The following is an 18,815-nucleotide window of genomic DNA, read 5'->3' on the forward strand; positions in this document are numbered from 1 at the left end:
CAGTCTATTAATTTCAGTGTTTATTTAGGAAAAAATCAAATATGTATAAGCAATTAGATATGCTACGTAGAATTCACCATTCTTCTTATATAGAAAACAAAACAGACAAAAACATCAGATAAAGATGACAAACTTAAGGAAATGCTTCAATACAATACCAACAACAACTTGACAAATATTGAAGGTTAATACTCAAAACCAAAAAAAGATCGTAACGGGTTTCTGCTTTTAACCAGACAAACTAGCCACTCTGGTTTGTATGAAGCAATGAGTTGTGCTATCGCCAATCCAAGTAACACTCCAACCCCATACCCTATTGCCACTGCTTTCCAGTTTAACTCTTGCTCATCTTCTTCCGCTTCTTCTTCTTCTTTAGGCTTCTGTGCTGGTGGCGCGTTAGTCCCAAAGCAACTTTCTTGAAGAGGAAAACCACAAAGCCCTGCATTTCCTTCGAAGGACGATTTAGGTTGCCCAGTTATTTGTGTTCCTTGTGGTATTTCACCGTTGAGTTGGTTGTGAGACACGTTCATGTACGCCAAAAACGAGAGAGTCCCTAGTCCATTAGGAATTGTCCCTGAGAGTTGGTTACTTGATAGGTCTAGTGACTCGATCTTCTTAAGATTAGCCAAAGACAGAGGAATATGGCCTGTGAAGGCGTTGTTCGATAAGTTGAGTGCGATCAATGCCTTTAAGAGACCGAGAGATTCAGGAATTTCTCCTTCAAGTCTGTTTCCAGAAAGATCAATGGTGGCTGAGGAAGTAAGGACGTTCTCCTGCTCCATAGATAGACCTTTATATCGTAAATCTATAGTTTCATAATAGGTGAGGTGATAGTTCCCGAAAATAACCTTGCTATATACCATATATAGACCCAGATCTTCATTCATTGTGTGTGATGATGCTTTCCAATTCACAAAAAAATCTGGGGGCAAGCTTCCGGTTAGTTTATTACCAGCTATCTCCAGTATCCGCAGCTCAGGAAAACCCAGAGGACCTTGATTAGGAGGAGATAGAGGACCATAGAATTCGTTTGAACTGAGGAGAAGGACTTGCAATTTCGGTAAAGCCTTAAGGTAAAAAGGAAATGTATCTTTGATTCCGTTGTGGTCCACACTTAGAAACTGTAGAGCTGAGCAATTTATAAGAGACCTTGGGAGCTTCCCTGTTAATCGATTGTAACCAACGTCGAATGATCGTAGAGGCGTATCCACATAATACTTGTCAGGAATACTTCCTTCCAAGTTGTTCTTTCGGAGTTTCAAATACAATAAGTTACTCAGACATGGAGGAATTTGTCCGCTGAAGTTGTTGTAGCTTAGATCAAGGACATCAAGCGAGCTTCTATTACAGATTGAAAGAGGTATGTCGCCTCCGAATCTATTGTCTATTGCAGAGAAATAGTTGATAGAGAGCGGTAGATGCGGGAGTGCCCCTTCTAAACTGTTTGTATCCAAACTTAAGATCTGCACTGATGAATTTACTAAAACTTCTGATGACCCTTCAAAGCCAGTTAACAAATTATCTGTAATGAACACTGAGCTCAGTCGAGGAAGGCTCCATAACCACTCTGGAAATTTTCCACTGATTCTATTGTTGGATAAGGCAATATACTCCAAATTATGAAGGGTCTTGAAGACGTTTGGGAACTCACTGATGTCGCAATGCTCCAAACGCAACACTTCCAGGGTAGATGGAATGTATGAATCCAAAGTTAAACTAGCCTTTGATATCCAATCACCGGAAAGATCGAGGAGCAACAAAGATTTGAGAGAGGAGAAGAGACTTAAGTCAATTGGGTGGCTTGTGTTTAGGAAAGAAAGGTCGAGCTCTTTAAGGTTAACAAGCTTTGCGATAGGCTCTAGGATTTTTCCTAAATGGTTTTTCCCTAGGTACAAATGCTCTAGCCTTGATGAGGAAGAGGAGTTAGGAACTTCAATAGAACCACTGAGATTGTTTTTATTTAAATAAATTGATGATAAGAAAGGCATAGTGAAGAGAGAAGAAGGGATTGTTCCAGAGAAGTGATTACCAAAAAGATGTAGAATGGAGAGCTTGGTTAGATTTTGTACAAGCGGAAGACTACCAGTGAAGTCGTTCAAGGGAAGGTACAACTCGGTTAACTGGGTTAGGTTACTAATAGTGGGAGGAACTTGACCGAAGAAGCTATTAGAGGAAACATCCAAGACCTCTAGTTTGTTGAGATTGCCAAATTCATAAGGGAGTGAAGAGGAGGTGAAGTTGTTGTAACGGAGATTAAGGTAAATGAGGTGGTGCAACTCAAAGAGGCTACTATTGGGATTCAAAATTCCAGAGAAGTGATTATAAGAAACATCTAAAACTCTGAGCTTGCGTAGATTCCGCACAAATGATAAACTACCAGTGAGCTCGTTTTTGGAAAGGTCTAAAGCGGAAAGCATGCTTAGGTTACTAAATGAAAAAGGAACTTGGGCGAGGAAGCCACTACTTGAAAGAGACAATACCTCTAAGTTGTTGAGCATTCCAAACTTGGAAGAAATTGAAGAGGAGGTGAAGTTGTTATGAGGGAGAAGAAGGGAACGGAGATGATGAAACTGGAAAAGGCTACTGTTAGGTTTCAGAGTTCCGCTAAGACATGCCCTGAGTTGTAGCATCGTGACCGCACCCGTGGAGTTATCGCACCACACTCCATTCCAAGGGTCACTATGGTTGCAAGCACGAGTATCAAACTCGTTCTTGAACTGCGTAAAGGCTTGAATCTGGTGGGGACCACAAGCACCAGGACCTTCAGCAGGGTTATTAAAAGTGAAGAAGCTTGAAGGGGAGACACAAGAGAGTAAGAGTAGCAAGAGAAACGTCAAACGCAAAAGCGATTTAGACATGATGAAAACTTTGTAAGAAAGACTTGATTTTGATATTAGAAATGTGAGAGAGGAGATAGGTATAAATAAATAAAGATAGGACGTAATTCTGCATTGTGGAGCCCAAATTGACTTGGAAGAATTTAAGAGTTAAGTGAAGTCGTCTTTGTATTCGGGCTTGGAGAAGAGTATGTGGCTAAGTGGCTAAATAGCTACTCAAATCATGAAGTAAAATCCACCTTAGATATTTTTTTAAACGTATAATTTGGATAGGAATCACATCACTTTGAAATTTTTCACATCACTTTAAAATCCACTTTCAAAATCTCATGAATGAACTTGGCATAAGGACAAAGACATTGGAGAGACGTTTGTGGGACTGGGGAAGTTTAGTAACCCTACGTGCTTTTACGAAGGAGAATTGGCGTAAAGCAAATCTGCAATAGTATAATTTTATTAGAAAAATAATTGGGTGAATCTTTTTTGATGGTGTGAATAGTGCACTCTCAAAAAATCATAATATTCAATTCAATTATTTCAAATGTATCTATATAAATTCAAATGCATCAAAATTAAAATTAAAATTAATAAAATATAAAAAATATAACGTTTAATAACACATTTTATATAACAATAATATTACATTGAGTAATTTAACACACATTAAAATTAACATTACAGTTATAAATATCTACATGAAATACATGAACACACAAGTTTTATTTTATGTTTCTTTTTAAATTTATATATAATTTGGTATCACATGTAAAATTTTGTTTTTCTAATATTGTTTGACATAATTGTTTTTGAAATGTATGTTTTATATTTCTTTTTGAAGTTTTATCATAATAACAAATTATTGATAATATTAAAGATTATAATGTAAATACAAAACAAGTTTTATAAATAGATTTGAGGGTGTATTGTTCGAATAAGTGACCCTCAAATACTTTTTTTTTCATCATGACCCTCAAATACTTATTTTGAAGGTTTGTCACCCTTAAAGTGATGATCATTATTGGAGATGCTCTAAGAGTCTATGAGCACAAGTAAGATATAGTGGGTTTATATAGTCTTAAAAAGTATATGTATTTGATTGGAAATGAAATTCGGATGGAAGATAAAATATGGATTACGATATGTCTATGTTTGTATTGGCTGCTGAGATTTTTGATATTTTCTTATTCCCGTTATTTGAGATTAATTATTTCTTAGTAAATTATGTTGAAGTTTACTTTTATATACTAAATTCATCATGTTTCATACTTGATATATTGAGACGTTTTATTTAATTTTATAACCCAAAAAATTATCTTTTACTATATAATATTTCCATTAGCCTTCAATAATTACTTATTTATACTTTTACCCATCTTTTTAGTGAAATAGATTCCAACAAGAACTCTTTTAACACTCAAAATTATACAAATTTACCTTTTTTACTACTCAAATTTCAATAATTATAAATTTCAAAATTAATTGTATGTCAACAGTGGAGACTAGCCAGAGCTCATTAACGGGATTAACTCTAGAAGTTATTCTAATGGCTTCGCCAGCCATTTCGAATGCTATTCTAGTGAAGTGTTATTTACGTAAAAAAAAAAGAAGGTGTTATTTACGTGTTGCAATTTGGATTGACTACCAAAACGTTACCTCTAATAAGTATCACTCAGAAAAAAAAATCTTAAGAATATTTCAACTATTCAAAAAAACGTACAGCATATTGGAATCTTTTTGTGACCTTAAATCTTAAATCCCCGTTGGCAAAAAAGAGTCAGAATGCTCATAATTGTGGCAATTAAAACTAAAATCATGGTACAAATATGAGCTGATGGGTATGGGTATGAATCTTGACCCATGATGGTCTTACATGTGTTGGGCCCTTAAAAGTTTTCTTCTCAACAAATGATGCATGCACATCCTCATTATTTCTTACATTAACTTATTTTTCTTTTGTGAAGTAGGGGCTAAAACTCTTAACTAACATTACAAATATAATTGGGAAAACATATAACCTATTTATTTCCTTAGTGGATTAGTCCTAAAAGATCATTAAACCTAACCCAAGTCGTTGGTGCTAGTTATAGTTTGGTAACTACTTTCTGTATTCAATCTGAAGAGAGTATTAAAATGCACTGTCGAAACCGACCAGTCTAGTCCAATAAGACTTGACCAGGAGGGTTTTCTTCCTTGTCGGGTCTAACTCATGTAACAAAACTTTTACAAATTCTGAACTTAAAATGATCCTTCACATTTAAACCAACAATAACTGAAGTTACTCTTAAACATTTAGCATGACCCTTCCCCTTTGTGTTGGTAAAATCGCTATAAAAAATCTTGTGATGTATAGACCAAAACTACTAGTTAGTGAAAAATGACAAGAATAGAATTGCACTTGTCATGTGCTTAAGAATTTGCCGTTTCCTTAAAGAAACTTGCAGACAAACAAATGACTTAGCTGTAAGAATTAATCTCATACGTACCCTTAAGCCCCACAAAAGGGTAACACAAAAGTCAATAGAACTGATCAATAAAGATGTATAAATGCATGGGTAAAATAGTAAACTTACCGACTAATTTCTGTAAATAACGCTTACCCGTTACCACCAATCGTGGTCCTCTTCTGCTCGTACACACTCTTTTTATATAATCTCTTTCTTTCACATAAAGAGAAAGCGGAATAAAAAGTGTTCAAGAGCTCATAACATCAAGAAAAAGTATATACATTCTTCTGTATATCTCTGAGAAATATTATGATTGTTGTCTGACATTGAACTTTTTAAAAAGAAAAAAATCATAAACTTCTCTCTGTTTTGCCAGAATCTTATATTATAAAGTATATTCTATTCATTACAGATCTGCTCTTGGATTTCGGATTCTCCTGCAAACGTAAAGACGAAGGTGTTTTATCTCTTCACTGCAAAAAAAACTCTTGAATTTTATGGTTTTCTATAGAGCTGAAATAGTAAACGAGTCTTGACAAAAAAAAAAGTTCGTTTTCTTTTCTAATGTTTTTGTGGTAGCGGAATTTTAGTCTTTAGCCTCTATATTAAATAAGTTTTAATCTAGGCGATTTTTTTTTTTTTTTTCAGTTCACATTCTCATTGTTTGTGCTTTGAATCGGTGAAAGATGATTCAAATGGATGGTGGAGATAGGCTGAGAGTGACTTTATTAGATCGTATGTCAACGGTTGAGAGTAGCCGGAGCTGTTTAACTCTTGAAGCTATTCTAATGGCTGATAAAAACAGAACCTCGCCGCAGATTCTCTCACCACCGCCGTCGAGGAGCCAATCTAACCGGTCACTTGTTGAAGTCATGCAAAGAGAGCACCGACACAGTAGAGATAAAACCGCTTGGAAAAGTCTCCGTGAAAAGCTCCGTCTTAAACGTAACGGTTCTGTTTGGATCTCGTCTAATTCTATCCCGAGTTTGGATACGCCTATTCCTAACCGGGATAACGTTAGCCACCAACTTGGTTTCCTCCTTTCTAACTCTGGAAATGTAACAGAGGAAGCTTCGTCGGTGGAGGGAAGGATTCGGTTAGGAGCTGTGTTGGCAGAGGAGAGAGCATTATCGGCTAGAGAAGAGGAAACGCCGGCGGAGAGGGAAGTGGAGCCGGCGAGGATGTCATTGATGGAGTTGTTGGAAGAGAATGAAGGGCAAATGAGTTTTGTAAGTGTCGACGGAGAGGCGGAGGAGGAGGTGGCGGCAGTGACGGCGGCGGAGATAAGTTGTTGTGTGTGTATGGTTAGAAGCAAAGGAGCTGCGTTTATTCCGTGTGGTCATACGTTTTGTAGGTTGTGTTCTAGAGAGCTTTGGGTTCAAAGAGGAAACTGTCCTCTCTGTAATACCACAATTTTAGAAGTTCTTGATCTTTTTTAGACTTTTCAGTTTAATTATCTTAATTTATCATAATCAGGTTGTTTCCTTTGTTGTTGTAATGTGTCGTTGAATATTTGATGAGTAATCCTTTTGTAGAAAATTAGTTTCCCTCTTAGCTCCATGGAATCCTAGTTTGTTTATGTTATTTGGAGTAAACACATAAATTAGATCAATCAAACTATTATCATTAATCAGCAACACACAATGTTCGAATGGTTGAAACTGTTGAGGTGACAAATCCGTTTGTGAATTGCACCGTTTTTATTTACCATTCATAAATTATAATTTATAGCGATAAGGACCGAACAAAATAATTTTTTCATCGCGGACCAAGTATAAACTATTTTTACTTAAGATTAAATTTATCATTGTCCGTTTCAAAATTAGAGTGATCTAATCTGCTAAATGGTAATGATTTAATCCGGTTCGCTCGCAACATGCATTCAAAACTTAAGTGGTTAGTACTTGTTGTATGATTTGAATGGAAAACTTGACCAAACCCATCTATATTGCGTATAAAATATGTCAAATCAAATTAAAATGAAAAAAAAGTTGGCATAGTAAAACAAAAGGTTGATGGTTGAACCATAAATTCTTAATTTAATTTGGCTTGTCACTGATGTGTTTGATTTGAACAAGAACAATAAGTGGTCGGGCTAGAGGTGAACAATCCTCCAACTACACTTATGGTTACGGCAAACACCTAACTGGTGGAAAGCGTCACTGGTTAACTAACTCTTACCTATCTTTTCAATTTGTACTTTGCTTTGGTTAATTTAGATAACCACCGGTGTTAAACCAAACCGATTAGCATCCGGTTGGCTAGCCCAAAACTAGGCCCATAACGAGAAGTCATGGGCTTGCTTTCATTAGTCAAGTTTTCATTTATCTTCTTACCATTTATTTTCCAAGAAAATAAAAAACAGAAAAAATTCGTGGAAACGCCATTAACGAGATCTAGCACAAACTCGTAGTGTGGTGTAGAAGAAGACAAAAGCAAGGAGCTTCATAATAAAACCCTAGAGATATTTGTTTCTCCAATTTCAAAAGACGAGACGTGAAGAAGACGATCGAAGATGAACATTTTCAGATTAGCTGGTGATATGACTCACCTAGCCAGTGTTCTTGTCTTGCTTCTCAAGATCCACACCATCAAATCCTGCGCTGGTATGTACATTTCCTCAATTCGTTTCTGAAATTTAGCTGAAATGCGATTAGATTAGGCTAATTCTCGATGTTTGTTCGATTTGCTTGACGTTGACATTTGGGGATTATGATTCTGTCAATTTGGGGATTTCCAATTGTTAGTTCGAATTTGGATCTAATTCGAGTTTAGGAGAGATTGATCGAAGAATAATCCAATTGGTGAAATTTGTATGAATAGATCTAACGAAATTGAAAATGTAGTTCGTTAGATCAGCTTGCTCGATTCTGTGTTTGAGAATTTTGCTTTTATGAGAATTTTGCAATTTTTTTGTTTGGTATATCTTTGCAGGTGTTTCATTGAAGACTCAAGAACTCTATGCCATTGTCTTTGCGACGCGTTATTTGGATATTTTCACGAGTTTTGTGTCTCTGTACAACACCTCTATGAAGTTGGTGTTTTTAGGAAGTTCTTTTTCGATTGTGTGGTACATGAAGTATCATAAGGCCGTCCACAGGACTTACGACAGAGAGCAAGATACGTTTCGTCATTGGTTCCTTGTGCTTCCTTGCTTTCTCTTAGCTCTTTTGATACATGAAAAGTTTACCTTTCTTGAGGTTTGTCTTCTCAAAAAGATTGCAATTTGTTTTCCATGGAGCCTGAACTCTTTTGTTTGACAAGCTGATTTATTTTTGTGCAATTGGTGTATGCTTTATGATGTCAGGTATTGTGGACGTCTTCATTGTACTTGGAGGCTGTTGCCATATTACCTCAGCTTGTCTTGTTGCAAAGGACTAGAAATATTGACAACTTGACCGGACAATATATATTTCTCCTTGGGTACGATCTTCTTTCCATAACTTCCCTTTACTTGAAATTTATCGTTGCGTCGTTCTCTTGACTGGATACATCATTGACTGTTCTCTTGCCAAACTCTATAATTTAGTTTCCCTCTGAGTTTCATACTTCGATTGCTATACCAATAATGCTCTCTTCTTGCAGGGGGTACCGTGGATTATACATCCTCAACTGGATCTACCGTTACTTCACTGAGCCGCACTTTGTTCACTGGATAAGTATGTTCCTCTCTCTCTCTCAACCTTCACTGAGCATCTGTTTATTTTCCTCCTAATTGGATTAGTTTTTGTCAACTATTGCAACTTATGACTAAAAATGTGATGTCAATTATGGCCCTTTTCCTTTCTCATAAAGTCTGACTAAATTTAGCATTTAGATTCAATAGATACATAAATCTTGTGTTGTCTTGATTATTATTCGTCAGCTGACATTTCAAAAATGTTTGATTACAATGATGCAGCATGGATCGCCGGGTTTGTTCAAACACTGCTCTATGCCGACTTCTTCTATTATTATTTCCTAAGGTAACAATTCCCTCACCTTTCCTTTTGTTCCTAACGCTATGAATTCTTCCTCGGACTGTAATTGTTTTCCCCCGTTATGATTGCAGCTGGAAGAACAACAAAAAGCTCCAATTACCAGCTTAATTTCTAAAGTTTCAATGCTCGGGAACCCTACGGATTCGATTTGGTGCCCGACAAAACATCTACCGGAATGTTACCAATTTACTCTGTTGGTGGTTATTAGAGGAGAACGAGCATAGATGTGTAAACTCCAGCAATCTAACTTATTACACTTTCTTTAGACTTTCTCGTCTCTCATCTTTTTTTTGGTCGACTTAGTGTTACTAAATATTTCGACGCGACAGTAATATATTCACCACAATTCACAACGAGATGTGAACTATTTTAAAATTGGGGAAAATGGGACTAAAAATGATAATATTGACGAAATGTCGATCTCCACTTTTATTACATAAGTAATCTTCTATAGATATTGTATAGCTTAAGCTTCTAAAATCTTATCTACCACTCATCATTAAGGGATTTCGGTTAGGCAGCAATCTAGAGAAGTTTTAGGAGCAAAAAACCTGAATTTTAACATTTGTTACTAGTAACAACAAAAATCTTGTCAATCTTGTACGATTAATCTTAACGTTTACATCAATCTTTCGTTGCACTAGTTCTTACCAAAAGTCGATCAAATTAATCAAGATAATTCTCATATTATTGTAGAAGAGACTAATGGATCACAACATCCTGAAAAAGAAAGTGATAATATTTGATAAAAAAAATTGATGATGGCCGATGAGCATGGGGATAATAAGAATGGCGTGTAGGAGATGTATAGAGAATTTGATGTGACTCTAATCTCTTTGTCTCCTCCATATCTTTCATGCTTTCTACTTTTTTTAACTATTAAACCAGTGCAACACTATAGTACCTTACAACAAAAATTAAATCAAAGATGGACTATATGAGAATCTTTAGTGTTTTTGTAGTAACGTTATGGATCATAAGGGTTGATGCTAGGGTTTTCGGAGGACGAGGAATCGAAAAATTTGTAACTTTCGGTCAGAATTATATTGTTACGTGGGGACAAAGTCATGTTTCTACACTCCATTCTGGCGAAGAAGTTGATCTTTACATGGATCAATCTTCAGGTTCGTAACTCTTTATTTTTCTTACATAAAAACAAAAAGACAAAATTTGTATAATCCTTAATTAGAGTTTGGCTTCTACATGAAACAGGTGGTGGGTTCGAATCCAAGGACGCCTACGGATCAGGTCTCTTTGAAATGAGAATCAAAGTGCCTTCAGGAAATACTGGCGGCATCGTCACCGCTTTTTACGTTTGTATTCTTGATTATATACATTTATACCTAGACTAATTCAAAACTCATATTGATAAGTTGTCTATATATGTAATTAATAACAGTTGACGTCGAAAGGAGGTGGTCACGACGAGATTGACTTCGAGTTTCTAGGGAACAACAACGGAAAACCGGTAACGTTACAGACAAATCTGTTTCTAAATGGAGAAGGAAACAGAGAAGAGAGGTTTTTGCTTTGGTTCAATCCAACCAAACACTACCACACTTATGGGCTTCTTTGGAACCCTTACCAAATTGTGTACGTTAATCACACTCCTTCTTCTTATTTTTTATCTTCTCTATTCATTTCATGACGACAAATAGCGATAGTGTGTATGTAATATGCATGCAAGAATTAGATATTTTGAAACAAACTAGAATTCCAAAACATTTCACAATTTGATATGGGTGACGTACATTTTAGTCATCATTTTAGGAAATTTTTAGATATATTTATATATATTCAACTAAAAAAGCATCTAATTTGAAATGGAGAAAATATTTGATTTTAAGTATATCATAATCAAGGGAGGTAAATGATGATGATGATGATTGATAGGTTTTACGTGGACAACATCCCAATAAGAGTATACAAAAACGAAAACGGCGTAAGTTATCCATCAAAGCCTATGCAAGTCGAGGCTAGTCTCTGGAACGGTGACGATTGGGCGACTGATGGTGGTCGGACTAAGGTTAACTGGTCATACTCTCCTTTCATTGCACATTTCCGAGACTTCGCCTTATCCGGCTGCAACATAGATGGTCGGAGTAATAATGTCGGCGCTTGTGAATCCTCCAACTACTGGTGGAATGCAGGCAACTATCAAAGATTAAGCGGAAACGAACAGAAACTTTATGAACATGTGAGGAGCAAGTACATGAACTATGACTATTGTACTGATCGCTCTAAGTACCAAACTCCTCCTAGAGAATGTTATTGAAGTAACATATATACGTTAATTATCATATACGTATAGGGGATTTTTAAATCTACTTTTTCTAATTAAGAAACAAAAAAATTACTGCTTACGAGTTACAAGAGAAGAGAGTTAAGTTATAGTGAAAATATAATTGTGTATGCTCAAAATGTTTTTATATGATTGCAGAAGATAAATAAGATATGTTTCTTAACTAGTTAATTTTTCGGTTCTCGTTTAAGTGCCTTACCCGGACGGTAGGTTCCAGTTTGCCAAATCAAATTGGTTTTTGAAGAAGTTAGCTCTAAGAATTAAAACATCATGGTACAGACAAAACATTTCTGCATGTTACATCGGACTCTCCTGTGTCCGAAACGCATCAAATTTCTGCAATCCATTTCTAAACTCAAGCGGCACATCACTCAGATCCACGCTTTTGTAATCAGTACTGGTAATTTACTTAATGGAAGCTCTATTAGTCGAGATCTCATCGCTTCATGTGGACGAATCGGTGAGATCTCTTATGCACGTAAGGTGTTCGACGAATTGCCGCAGAGGGGTGTTTCTGTTTATAATTCCATGATTGTGGTTTATTCTCGTGGAAAAAATCCAGATGAGGTTTTGCGACTTTATGATCAGATGATAGCTGAAAAAATTCAACCAGATAGCTCAACGTTCACTATGACGATCAAAGCGTGCTTAAGTGGTTTGGTTTTAGAGAAAGGAGAGGCTGTGTGGTGTAAAGCAGTGGACTTTGGGTATAAAAATGATGTCTTTGTTTGTTCATCTGTCTTGAATCTGTATATGAAGTGTGGGAAAATGGATGAAGCAGAGGTTTTGTTTGGAAAGATGGCGAAAAGAGATGTTATTTGCTGGACAACAATGGTGACAGGGTTTGCACAGGCTGGTAAGTCGTTGAAGGCTGTTGAGTTTTACAGAGAAATGCAGAATGAAGGGTTTGGTAGGGATAGGGTTGTGATGTTGGGTCTCTTACAAGCTTCTGGTGATCTCGGGGATACGAAAATGGGCCGTTCGGTTCACGGGTATTTGTATAGAACAGGTCTTCCTATGAATGTAGTGGTTGAAACCAGCCTGGTTGATATGTATGCAAAAGTTGGGTTTATAGAGGTTGCTTCTAGGGTGTTTAGTAGGATGATGTTTAAAACCGCAGTTTCGTGGGGGTCGTTGATCTCTGGATTTGCTCAAAATGGATTAGCTAATAAAGCATTTGAAGCTGTTGTGGAAATGCAGAGCCTTGGGTTTCAACCGGATTTAGTGACGCTTGTTGGAGTACTTGTGGCGTGTTCGCAAGTCGGGTCATTAAAGACTGGTAGATTAGTACATTGTTATATTTTGAAAAGGCACGTTCTTGATCGAGTAACCGCAACTGCTTTGATGGACATGTACTCAAAATGTGGCGCTCTTTCAAGTTCAAGAGAAATCTTTGAACATGTAGGAAGGAAAGACTTGGTTTGTTGGAACACAATGATATCTTGTTATGGAATTCATGGAAACGGTCAAGAAGTTGTATCGTTGTTTCTCAAAATGACGGAATCAAACATAGAACCCGACCACGCCACGTTTGCATCACTTCTCTCTGCTCTTAGCCACTCGGGTCTCGTAGAACAAGGCCAACATTGGTTCAGCGTCATGATAAACAAATATAAGATCCAACCGAGTGAAAAGCATTACGTTTGTTTGATTGATCTTCTTGCACGTGCAGGGAGAGTCGAAGAAGCTCTTGATATGATAAACTCTGAGAAACTTGACAATGCTTTACCAATATGGGTTGCTCTTCTTTCAGGATGCATTAATCACAGGAATCTATCAGTCGGGGACATTGCGGCTAATAAGATTCTCCAGTTGAATCCGGATAGTATTGGGATCCAAACACTGGTTTCTAACTTCTTTGCAACTGCCAATAAGTGGAAAGAAGTGGCCAAAGTGAGGAAGTTGATGAGAAATGGGGCCATGGAGAAGGTACCAGGCTACAGCGCGATCGAAGTAAATGGGGAGCTTCGAACTTTTCTCATGGAAGATCTGAGTCACCATGAACATTATCACATGTTGCAAGTGTTGAGGAACTTGAAAACTGAGATAAGAGATGTATGTTCCGGAGTCGAATAGTTCTGTCTCTATGAGCATCCATTCTTATTTCAGTATGTATATATACATCCATTTCTGACTCATGTGGCCCTATTTTGGAGTGAGGTTTTAGTCAAAAACTCTAACAATACATTCCACGCGTTGAACAAGAAAACCAAACCGGGTCAATTTCAATTTTAGTGAGAAGAAAATACCAAGAGGTTCTTGGTCCCTTTGAGAAAAGCAGAGTACCAAAGTGCAAATTCAAGTTAATTGACAAATGTGAAAGAGACTTAAGAATTGAGACTTATTAAAGAGACTAAGAGAGTGATAAACCCCTTAAATAATGTATTGAGAAACCCTTACCTTTGTGGCTTTGTGACACTGGTTTGTATGGTTGTGGCGGACAAATTCGTTTGCGGATTGAACCATTTTATATATTATAGTCCGTAAGAGTATGGATTGAGACAAATAGAAGAAATCCGTCGTGGACCAATTTATATAAAATAAACTTGATTTGGGGTGGATTGTTGTATGTCCCAAAAATAGAGTAACGCTCCAAAACTAAATAACACCAAAAGAATTAAGAATGCACACGATCTCTTAGTTGTCTTTAGTCTTAACTAACCATATCACTTGACTACAAAAAATAAAAAGACACACTCACGTTGAGAAACTGATGAAGCTGAACGATCTGTCTTCTTTGATTTGATCTTTCTTATTTTTTCGTGAACAATCTCTAAAATATTCCCATTAAGGCATTAACCATGTGAAAACACTTGTACGTGTGGACTATATAGTTCACGTGTGTATGAGTACGGGAGCATTGAATAATTATCGCTACGGCAACCACAAATAAATTGATGTGAACAACGCTGAATACTTTCCATTTTTCAACTTTGTCTAGTAAAAAATTACTAAAATAATGTTCCAATTATGGTTTTTAGTGAACATCTTATTGTCATTGGTGATTCGATAATAGATGCTACGAGACATGTTATTTGTTCTTGGAAGAAAGAGGTACGTAAATTCTCAAAAGGGTCTTTCAGTGTAAAGAGGCAGCTTTGACTTTGCTAACACAAAAAGTCTCCATATGATTATTTTCTTTTTCTTTTCAGAAGTTAATATTCTCAATTTCTCATAAACATTTTCAATTCTTTCTTTTGTTATTGGTTGAATAATTTTGTTGAGTTTTATAAATGATGTTTTAATGTGAAAACCAAGAAACAATTGATCATTTAATTAGTTTCTTGATTAGTGTGCTAAAACCTTAAACATCAACTAAGATCAAAAAGAGATTAGGTAGTTGTGGTCAACCACCTTTGATGATAACTTTCTCATTTCTAGTTTTCTAACTATTTTGTTCATACTGCCTTTTTTTTTTCCTTGTACTCGTAGAACACTTTTTATTTACTTACTATCACTTTGTAGTACTCTTCACAAAACACTTTTAAGTTTTCTCTAAAAAAAACTATGAGTGTAAATAATAAAAGTATACGTACTAGCGTTAAATGGCGATATTTGTAAAAATAGTTATTGTACTATTTGTATCACAAAAATTGCAAGTAGTTGATTCAAATGGTAACCTATCTATAGACGAATTGGTACCAATCGTCACCAAAAGAAATTTCAGTTATTACTACTCATTAATCCGCTAAAATCCAAGATCAATAATTCACTAAATTCTGCTATAACATTGTAACATTGTTGCTATCAATAATCAAATTATTCTATTAGCATATAATTATTAGATCCACAAAACTTATCTACTAGAGCAGAAGATTCCACCAAAAGTTGCTTCCGACCCACATATCCAATTCTTTAGGACAAAAATATTTATTACAATCTTTTAAGAGGAAAACAATGTAACATGGACACCAAAATAAAGCCGCCTTTAACGGTGACGGTAACGGTAACGGCGTTTGAGTGCTCTTGACAATACATGAAAATTTAGTAATAGAGTTAAGAAATGAAATTAATAGAGTTTGGAGTGAGACAAAGAGAGAAGAGAAGATTAGAGAGAGGAGAGGAAGGGTCAAAGAATACATAGCATCACCACTAGTCAACGCTTTTATAAAACTTCTTCTTCGTCTCCTCTCCTTCTCACATCTCTCTCTGTCTTTCTCTCTCAAACCTAACAAAAGCTTCAGACTTCAATTCTTTAGCTACCTCTCTCCCATGGCAGTAAGTGTTTTCTTTCCTTCTTTCCTTCTCCTCTTCTTCTTATTTAGGTCTAGAGCTTTCTCTCAGATTATAGTTTTTGTTTCGATTCCGTCAATCTCTGACCCTTTTTTTGGAGGATTTGTAGAAAGTTGAGTCTTAATCTATTTGCATTTATGGTTCTTCCTATTGAGATAACATTTCTATGGATTGCGATGTCTATTAGTATTCAACTTTATGATTCTGATTTGCTTTAGATAAGAAAAGGGTTTTATGAAAGTTACTATTTTTATGGTAAAGTTTCTATTTTTGCTTAGCAAAGATTTCAACTTTATCATTGTACTTGGTCGAAATCGATAAACCCAATTTGTATTTGTTCTGTTTTGGATTCTTAAGTGAATTTGCTATCTTGTTTCTGTGATGATTGTTCTTTAGGATGTTATGTTATTGAATGTTTTGTGGAAGGACATTGTTGTTGAATTGTTTGTTGCAACAGCGTTCGAATGTACCAAAATTTGGAAACTGGGAAGCTGAGGAGAATGTTCCTTACACAGCTTACTTTGACAAAGCTCGTAAGACTCGAGCACCCGGTAGCAAGATCATGAACCCGAATGACCCGGAGTATAACTCTGACTCTCAATCACAAGCTCCTCCTCATCCTCCTTCTTCCAGAACCAAACCTGAGCAAGTTGACACGGTTAGAAGATCACGTGAGCATATGAGAAGCCGAGAAGAGAGCGAGTTGAAACAGTTTGGTGATGCTGGTGGTTCATCAAATGAAGCTGCTAACAAAAGACAAGGAAGAGCTTCTCAGAACAATAGTTATGACAACAAGTCACCTTTGCATAAGAATTCTTATGATGGTACTGGAAAATCTAGGCCTAAACCTACCAACCTTAGAGCTGATGAAAGTGTAAGAATCTCACTTTTAACCTCTAAAGTGAGAATATCTCTGTTTGTTGCTTATGTGTTGTCATCTGTTTATATATAGCCTGAAAAAGTCACAGTGGTGCCTAAATTCGGTGACTGGGACGAGAACAACCCGTCATCAGCTGACGGATACACGCATATCTTCAATAAAGTCCGTGAAGAGAGAAGTTCTGGAGCAAATGTGAGTGGATCTTCAAGAACGCCGACTCATCAAAGCTCCCGTAACCCGAACAACACTTCCTCAGTAAGACATTCTTTAAAACTCATTTTCAAGTATAATCATTAGTGAATACGTATTCAAATAGTGAGTGTGTGTTGAACATTGGTTTGTCTTGTGCAATTTGACAGTGTTGCTGCTTTGGCTTTGGAGGAAAATGAAAGGGACCGGAAGATTGTATATAGTTATCGAGAAATCAGTGTGTAATCTTGATGATTAGACATTCGTGCTTCTTTAGATGAAATAAGGCATAAGTCTCACTTGCATAAGATTTTTATAGTATAATTTTTGTATGTATATTTTGCAATTCTTCCTTAATACTTTTGGTGTTTTCATAAGACACATTCCAGTTTCGGATCTGCTTGCAGATGCATTATATCTTGCTTGGTACGGCCTGAGTGATTTGGTAACTGATTTGATATGAATCAGAGATATTTGGGTACCTCCAAGTTTGTTGTTTCTAATGTTCAAAGCCTTAACTCTGCACCACTATAAAGAAAGACCCATAACTTTTTATATAAAATCAAGATTAAGATCTTTGGAGGATGATGACTCGTATGGTCCATATGATATGGACATCAAAGAAGAACGAATTGACACTTGTTTCCTATATGGCTTTGTACAGTGTAATCAGGTTTGATTCTCCAGCTTTATGTACTTACTATTTCAGCATTCTCTATGCCCAATAATTAGACTTAAATGCAATCTTTTTAAACCCGACCTGGATGGTGAACTAGACTACTTTTTAGGTCACGGGGTCAATGGATCAACCGGATTCGACCACGGATCAATTGATTAAAATTTATTTAATATTATAGAAATTATTAGTTTGTATAAATATAAATATAAAAATAATTATACCATGGTCTAACAATAATAATAAAGTAATTAAATATTTAAATCTAACTAAAAGTCTAAAATAGTAACATATACTAAAATAGTAGGAGTAATGACGAAAATAAAATAATAAAACATCGCGAATTCAAAACAACTAATCTCGGTTGTCTCTATCACCATTCCATTCGTTTTTTTAGGCGGTATTGTGAGATTTTTGTCAAAATCTAAAATATCTTCTAAGTCTTAAGAATTAAAAAAAAAAATCTAAAAATAACCGAATAAAGTCTAAACTCTTATATTTTATTCCAGAATCAAATGAATTTTTAAACCACCATTCTTCAAGCTTTGGTTGATACTTGGTTAGCTTGAAAAACGGTTTAGTGATTTGGAACATGCGAAGAAAGCTTATGATTCTAGTTTGAAACATTAATCTCGTTGCATACCACTCAGAATCTCGCTTGATGATTTTGAAGAGAAGGTGAATGGGCTGAATCCTAATTCATATTTGATATGATCCTAATATGATTGTAATGACTACCTGGTTTTGTTACAATATACGAAAGACCCATTAGATAAGTATATAGTAGATGTAGAAAACATAATAAGATTGAATTTTTGGAGGTTTGATTCGAAACCAAATGAGCCATTTAATATGTTGGACATATGTGTCCAATGATTTGATTAGTTCAGCTAGAGTATTACATGGATTGGACAGTGAGTTTGTTCCACTTTCTCCGATGTATTTGTGGCGCAGTGTTCGTCGAGAATTAACTACATTAAATGACTGCAAAGCTAAGAATGAAAAGTTGTTGGAAGATAAGAATGCAAAACTATGGAAGCTATGAATGGTGTACATTGTTGCTTTGGACAAAACATAGTTAACGGATTGATGTATGCAAAACTACATGGGGGTACCAGCATTCTACTCGAGATGCGGAATTGTATAAAATTACTATTGACTTTACAATAACCTATGAGGCAAAGGTGGTAATTTGCAAAAATGGTAACAAATTGAAATTTGGTAATGGTGGATACATTGATGTCAATCTTGAAATAAAGCTAACTCTAGTTGGT

At 35.9% G+C, this 18,815-nt stretch overlaps 6 protein-coding genes across 10 annotated transcripts; 5 read left to right on the forward strand and 1 right to left on the reverse strand.

The window, feature by feature from the left end:
- Position 1: 1 nt before the first annotated feature.
- On the reverse strand, positions 2-3,122 carry RLP42 (receptor like protein 42). Its single transcript, NM_113406.2, has one exon. The coding sequence runs from the start codon at positions 2,856-2,858 to the stop codon at positions 186-188; it is 2,673 nt and encodes an 890-aa protein (NP_189138.1). The 5' UTR covers positions 2,859-3,122; the 3' UTR covers positions 2-185.
- A 1,054-nt stretch (positions 3,123-4,176) lies between these two features.
- Positions 4,177-6,880, forward strand: AT3G25030 (RING/U-box superfamily protein). Of its 4 annotated transcripts, none has more exons than NM_001338739.1 (3): positions 4,177-5,738; positions 5,930-6,226; positions 6,347-6,880. In NM_001338739.1, exons 2-3 carry the CDS (start codon positions 5,968-5,970, stop codon positions 6,718-6,720), a joined length of 633 nt encoding a protein of 210 aa, NP_001327480.1. In that variant the 5' UTR covers positions 4,177-5,738; positions 5,930-5,967; the 3' UTR covers positions 6,721-6,880. The 4 variants fall into 4 exon arrangements, with proteins under 4 accessions (NP_001327480.1, NP_001327479.1, NP_189139.1 ...); NM_001035685.1 differs by having other exon boundaries at positions 5,533-5,554; positions 5,694-5,738; positions 5,930-6,817; NM_001338740.1 differs by having other exon boundaries at positions 5,515-5,828; positions 5,930-6,830.
- Positions 6,881-7,587: 707 nt separating this feature from the next.
- ERD2B (endoplasmic reticulum retention defective 2B) lies at positions 7,588-9,695 on the forward strand. The gene is made up of 6 exons (NM_113408.4): positions 7,588-7,887; positions 8,216-8,481; positions 8,589-8,704; positions 8,867-8,940; positions 9,183-9,246; positions 9,333-9,695. Exons 1-6 carry the CDS (start codon positions 7,797-7,799, stop codon positions 9,367-9,369), a joined length of 648 nt encoding a protein of 215 aa, NP_566758.1. The 5' UTR covers positions 7,588-7,796; the 3' UTR covers positions 9,370-9,695.
- A 473-nt stretch (positions 9,696-10,168) lies between these two features.
- On the forward strand, positions 10,169-11,734 carry XTH3 (xyloglucan endotransglucosylase/hydrolase 3). The gene is made up of 4 exons (NM_113409.4): positions 10,169-10,385; positions 10,474-10,574; positions 10,661-10,854; positions 11,155-11,734. The coding sequence occupies exons 1-4, from the start codon at positions 10,190-10,192 to the stop codon at positions 11,534-11,536; spliced, it is 873 nt and encodes a 290-aa protein (NP_189141.1). The 5' UTR covers positions 10,169-10,189; the 3' UTR covers positions 11,537-11,734.
- Positions 11,735-11,738: 4 nt separating this feature from the next.
- Positions 11,739-13,770, forward strand: AT3G25060 (Tetratricopeptide repeat (TPR)-like superfamily protein). The gene has a single exon (NM_113410.2). It carries the CDS (start codon positions 11,834-11,836, stop codon positions 13,637-13,639), a length of 1,806 nt encoding a protein of 601 aa, NP_189142.1. The 5' UTR covers positions 11,739-11,833; the 3' UTR covers positions 13,640-13,770.
- Positions 13,771-15,385: 1,615 nt separating this feature from the next.
- RIN4 (RPM1 interacting protein 4) lies at positions 15,386-17,417 on the forward strand. Of its 2 annotated transcripts, NM_113411.3 has the most exons (4): positions 15,386-15,781; positions 16,254-16,670; positions 16,749-16,931; positions 17,036-17,417. In NM_113411.3, the coding sequence occupies exons 1-4, from the start codon at positions 15,776-15,778 to the stop codon at positions 17,063-17,065; spliced, it is 636 nt and encodes a 211-aa protein (NP_189143.2). In that variant the 5' UTR covers positions 15,386-15,775; the 3' UTR covers positions 17,066-17,417. The 2 variants fall into 2 exon arrangements, with proteins under 2 accessions (NP_189143.2, NP_001325873.1); NM_001338741.1 differs by having other exon boundaries at positions 15,456-16,670; positions 17,036-17,406.
- The last annotated feature ends 1,398 nt before the right edge of the window (positions 17,418-18,815 follow it).

The sequence above is a fragment of the Arabidopsis thaliana genome, chromosome 3 (assembly GCF_000001735.4).
Source record: "Arabidopsis thaliana chromosome 3, partial sequence".
NCBI classification, from domain to species: Eukaryota; Viridiplantae; Streptophyta; class Magnoliopsida; order Brassicales; family Brassicaceae; genus Arabidopsis; species Arabidopsis thaliana.

Bases quoted from the DNA above. Each gene is read 5' to 3' on its own strand.
- ERD2B (NM_113408.4), top strand. From the start codon at position 7,797: ATGAACATTTTCAGATTAGCTGGTGATATGACTCACCTAGCCAGTGTT. The intron at 8,482-8,588 runs GTTTGTCTTCTC...TTATGATGTCAG, and splicing joins AAAAGTTTACCTTTCTTGAG to GTATTGTGGACGTCTTCATT. The intron at 8,705-8,866 runs GTACGATCTTCT...CTCTTCTTGCAG, and splicing joins CAATATATATTTCTCCTTGG to GGGGTACCGTGGATTATACA.
- RIN4 (NM_001338741.1), top strand. From the start codon at position 16,209: ATGTTTTGTGGAAGGACATTGTTGTTGAATTGTTTGTTGCAACAGCGT. The intron at 16,671-16,748 runs GTAAGAATCTCA...GTTTATATATAG, and splicing joins ACCTTAGAGCTGATGAAAGT to CCTGAAAAAGTCACAGTGGT. The intron at 16,932-17,035 runs GTAAGACATTCT...GCAATTTGACAG, and splicing joins ACCCGAACAACACTTCCTCA to TGTTGCTGCTTTGGCTTTGG.
- XTH3 (NM_113409.4), top strand. From the start codon at position 10,190: ATGGACTATATGAGAATCTTTAGTGTTTTTGTAGTAACGTTATGGATC. The intron at 10,386-10,473 runs GTTCGTAACTCT...TACATGAAACAG, and splicing joins TTACATGGATCAATCTTCAG to GTGGTGGGTTCGAATCCAAG. The intron at 10,575-10,660 runs GTTTGTATTCTT...AATTAATAACAG, and splicing joins GCATCGTCACCGCTTTTTAC to TTGACGTCGAAAGGAGGTGG.
- RLP42 (NM_113406.2), bottom strand. From the start codon at position 2,858: ATGTCTAAATCGCTTTTGCGTTTGACGTTTCTCTTGCTACTCTTACTC.
- AT3G25030 (NM_001338740.1), top strand. From the start codon at position 5,968: ATGATTCAAATGGATGGTGGAGATAGGCTGAGAGTGACTTTATTAGAT.
- AT3G25060 (NM_113410.2), top strand. From the start codon at position 11,834: ATGGTACAGACAAAACATTTCTGCATGTTACATCGGACTCTCCTGTGT.